At 54.3% G+C, this 5000-nt stretch overlaps 1 protein-coding gene across 1 annotated transcript in view; it reads left to right on the top strand.

Moving 5' to 3' along the window:
* Positions 1–5000, top strand: part of LOC310824448 (androgen-induced gene 1 protein-like) — a gene marked incomplete at both ends in the record, with an annotated part of 15532 nt that overhangs the window by 3784 nt on the left and 6748 nt on the right. Inside the window, one exon of the mRNA XM_083697696.1 lies at positions 929–1084. Coding sequence (XP_083553822.1) covers positions 929–1084 — 156 coding nt within the window. The remainder of the gene's footprint in view (positions 1–928; positions 1085–5000) is intronic.

Below are 5000 nucleotides of genomic sequence, written 5' to 3'. Positions count from 1 at the left end.
AAAGGCTTATGTTCCAAGGACATCCAGAACTCAGCGTCCTGCTGCTTCCTCTGTGAAGATGCTTTTGAGAGGTTCAGCTGTTGTGTGCAGTCTTGTACTACAGCAGGGGTGCCCACACTTTTTCGGCTTGCGAGCTACTTTCAAAATGACCAGATCAAAATGATCTACCTACATTAAAAAATGCTAAATATATATTGCGAAATATATACATGCAAATGCATGGTGACACGTGACCCGTAGAAGAGAAGCGATCTCAGACTGGCCGCATTGTACGTCAATCAAGTGGCGCACTCACACTGGCTCAGTGGCCTCGTACCGCTGAAGCACAAATGTCCGTCGTAAAAAAATAAATAATTAATGTCACGCGATCGACCCGCACTACTCTCACGATCGACCGGTGGATCATAATCGACGTATTGGGCACCCCTGTACTACACACTACTACTACTACTATACTATACTACTATAGGTCCAGGGATCCAGGCTTCTTCAGGGTGTGTGTGTGTGTGTGTGTGTGTGTACTGACCCTCTCCCCCCTGCTGCAGGTGATCCAGGCGGTGTTCTTCGGTGTGTGTGTGTGTGTGTGTGTGTGTGCTGACCCTCTCCCCCCTGCTGCAGGTGATCCAGGCGGTGTTCTTCGGTGTGTGTGTGTGTGTGTGTGTGTGTGTGTGTACTGACCCTCTCCCCCCTGCTGCAGGTGATCCAGGCGGTGTTCTTCGGTGTGTGTGTGTGTGTGTGTGTGTGTGTGTGTGCTGACCCTCTCCCCCCTGCTGCAGGTGATCCAGGCGGTGTTCTTCGGTGTGTGTGTGTGTGTGTGTGTGTGTGCTGACCCTCTCCCCCCTACTGCAGGTGATCCAGGCGGTGTTCTTCGGTGTGTGTGTGTGTGTGTGTGTGTGTGTGTGTGCTGACCCTCTCCCCCCTGCTGCAGGTGATCCAGGCGGTGTTCTTCGGTGTGTGTGTGCTGACAGACCTGTCCAGCCTGCTGACCAAGGGCAGTGAGAGCCGTGAGCAGGAGCGCCAGCTGAGGAAGCTGATTGGTCTGAGGGACTGGATGATGGCGGTCCTGGCCTTCCCTGTGGGCGTGGTGAGTCTCGCTCACATGATAACCTTCTGGTGGTCGTTTCTGCAGACCAGGAAATAGGGTCTGGGGGGTCGTATTACCTGGGGTCTGGGGGGTCGTATTACCTGGCTGTACCAGCGTTTCACCATCAGTTATGATGTAAGATACATCAGAACCTAAAGACACGTTGTATAAGAGTTAGGTGAATTGCGTCTTGTGACTTGGACATAGTTGATGCAGAATTAGACATTAGCTTTGACTGGTTAAGTTTAGGCCTCTTCTGCAGGAGAACTCTGTCCACAATATGTCTACAACCACACAACAACACATCAACAACACAGTTAAATACACAAATTAAAACATCATATAAAAGCACAATATGATGTTATATCAGGAGAAACAATCCCGTCCTTCACCAGAGGGGCTTTGCAGCGCTGACCTGGTCTCAGCAACACCCAACAGGATACAGACGACAGGGCGAGACAATACCCGTGGAGGGGGGAGGGAGGGGGGTGGAGGGGGGAGGGAGGGGGGTGGAGGGATGTTTGAAGTTGATGAGTTTTACCATCTCAACTCAGTGATACAGTAGAAACGCCCAGGCTTGTACCCATGACAACCTGGGCGGAGTCTGGAGACGGAATGGCGATGTGTGTCCGCCACTGACCCCTGACCCCTGGACCTGGTCCTCAGTCTCAACCAAGAGCACTGGGCCTGTCCTTAAAGGGGCACTCTGGGATTCAAACAACAAAGCTGTCTCCCCGCAGCTGAGGGTCTGGAGAAATGTTACCGCTCTCAAACACAGAGACGGAGATTTAGATACATGTACTCACCATCTGTGTGTGTGTGTGTGTGTGTGTGTGTGTGTGTGTGTGTGTGTGTGTGTGTGTGTGTGTGTGTGTGTGTGTGTGTGTGTGAGTGTGTGTGTGTGTGTGTTGCTAGCTGAATGAACAGTTATTCTCTTTAGTGTATATGTAGGTCAGATCACACCTCCCAGCTGAAACACTGGAGGGAGGCTGGGCAGAAAACTCCCTTAGTGTGTGTGTGTGTGTGTGTGTGTGTGTGTGTGTGTGTGTGTGTGTGTGTGTGTGTGTGTGTGTGTGTGTGTTACGTTGGGTCTCATGCAGCAACATTCTCTTAGTCTTTTAGATTTTCTCTTAATTTTCTGTTAAGAGAAACAAAAGAGAAGTCAAGTCCAGATGCACCAACGTTCTTAACCATCCAACCATCCACCAACGTTCTTAACCATCCAACCATCCACCAACGTTCTTAACCATCCAACCATCCACCAACGTTCTTAACCATCCAACCATCCACCAACGTTCTTAACCATCCAACCATCCACCAACGTTCTTAACCATCCAACCATCCACCTGCTCTTCCAGGTGAGATGAATCCCACTTGATCATACGTTGGAGGCGTGGGATTTGAGCGGCGTGTGTTTGGCAGTCTGGAAGCCATTCAGAAGCTGGACGCACGCAATATCATCCAAGGGCTTTATAGTCATAATTGGGATCAGTGGACCAATAGTATTTCTTTAGCCCACAAATGTAATAATCCAATCATTATCATTACTCTAAAACATATGATCATCTAACTTTGATTATATGATATTCATGCATTTTTCATGTTCCTCAAATTTAAAACGTATGTTTCCTTGCGTTGGACGAACAATTAGTGTGAAAAGGAGATGTTTTCTTCTTGTCTTGGTCAGAGTCTCTCCACCACTCAAAAGGTTCTCTTACCTCAGAGAAGCAAAGATAAGGAAACCTGGGGAATCCCAGACATCAACGGGAACAAAATAACAACAAACCCTGGAAACCAAGAAAAATAAGAGGACATTTGTTTGTATATCACTTCCTGCATGAGGCCCAGTGTCTTGGATCTACACACTCATCAGTCATCTACCTATCGACCCTGCCCTGCCCTGCCCTGCCCTGCCCTGCCCTGCCCTGGCCCGCCCTGGCCCGCCCTGCCCTGCCCTGCCCTGCCCTGCCCTGCCCTGGCCCACCCTGGCCCGCCCTGGCCTGCCCTGCCCTGGCCTGCCCTGCCCTGCCCTGCCCTGCCCTGCCCTGGCCTGCCCTGCCCTGCCCTGGCCCACCCTGGCCCGCCCTGGCCTGCCCTGCCCTGCCCTGGCCTGCCCTGCCCTGCCCTGCCCTGCCCTGCCCTGCCCTGGCCCGCCCTGGCCTGCCCTGCCCTGGCCTGCCCTGCCCTGCCCTGCCCTGCCCTGCCCTGCCCTGGCCCGCCCTGGCCTGCCCTGCCCTGCCCTGCCCTGCCCTGCCCTGGCCCACCCTGGCCCACCCTACCAGACCAGACCAGAACCAGACCCAGGAACAGGAACAGGACCAGACCAGAGCAGGGCAGGGCAGGGCAGGGCAGAACCAGGGACAGGACCAGACCAGGCCAGGGCGGGCCAGGGTGGGCCAGGACCAGGACCAGACCGGGACCGGGACCAGGACCAGGACCAGGACCAGGACCAGACCAGACCAGACCAGACCAGACCAGACCGGGACCAGGACCAGACCGGGACCGGGACCAGGACCAGGACCAGGACCAGGACCAGGACCAGGACCAGGACCAGACCAGACCAGACCAGACCAGACCAGACCAGACCAGGGCGGGCCAGACTGGGACCAGACCAGACCGGGACCGGGACCGGGACCTCCATCACCACCAGACCGGGACCAGACTAGACCAGACCAGAACCAGGGACAGGACCAGGACCAGACCAGACTAGGACCAGACCAGACCAGACCAGACCAGACCAGACCAAACCAGACCAGACTGGGACCAGACCAGACCAGACCAGACCAGACTAGACTGGGACCAGACCAGACCAGACTAGGACCACACCAGACCAGAACCAGGAACAGGACCTCCATCACCACCATCACTTCCATCACCTCCATCACTTCCATCACCTCCATCACCTCCATCACCACTGTTACCTCCATCACCACCATCAGCACTGTTACCTCCATCACCACTGTTACCTCCATCACCACCATCTACACTTGGATCTACACACTCATCAGTCATCTACCTATCGACCCTGCCCTGCCCTGCCCTGCCCTGCCCTGCCCTGGCCTGGCCTGGCCTGCCCTGCCCTGCCCTGCCCTGCCCTGCCCTGGCCCGCCCTGGCCCGCCCTGCCCTGCCCTGCCCTGCCCTGCCCTGCCCTGCCCTGCCCTGGCCTCATGGTTAAGTGTAGACCTTTCTATCTGCCCAGAGAGTTCACGTCTACTGTTATCACGGCAGCCTATATCCCCCCGGATGCTAATGCTAAGATTGCTATGAAAGAACTGTATGCTGCCATTAGCAAACAACAGACTCTGCATCCCGAGGCAGCCTTCATTGTCGCGGGTGACTTCAATCACTCCAACTTAAAGACTGCACTGCCCAAATTCCACCGAAATGTCTCTTGCCCCACCAGAGGAGACAGGACATTGGACCAAGTATACACCAGCATGGCTGATGCGTACAAAGCCGTTCCCCTCCCCCACCTAGGTCAATCAGACCACCTTTCATTGTTCCTACTGCCCAAGTACTCAGCACTCATCAAACGAGTGAAACCTACAGTGAGGACAGTCAAGGTCTGGCCAGAGGGAGCTGACTCAGCGCTCCAGCAGCGTTTTGGAAACACTGACTGGGGTGTGTTTGCCACTCAGGCCACCCATGACTCCCACACGGACATTAATTCATATGCCTCATCTGTTTTGGACTACATCAATTCCAACATCAGCAGTGTCACCACACTCAAGCGGATCACCACTTTCCCTAATCAGAAGCCATGGATGAACAGTGAGGTCCGACTCCTGCTGAAGGCACGCGACATTGCCTTCAGATCAGGGGATGCTCGGGCCTATAGCTCATCCAGGGCTAATCTGCAGAGGGGCATCAAAAAGGCCAAGCACAACCACAAGCTGAGGATAGAGGATCACTTCA

Source organism: Argentina silus (assembly GCF_951799395.1).
Source record: "Argentina silus genome assembly, contig: scaffold_282, whole genome shotgun sequence".
NCBI lineage: Eukaryota > Metazoa > Chordata > Actinopteri > Argentiniformes > Argentinidae > Argentina > Argentina silus.
Note: the sequence above shows the minus strand (reverse complement) of the source record. Positions and strands in the feature narration are given on the sequence as shown.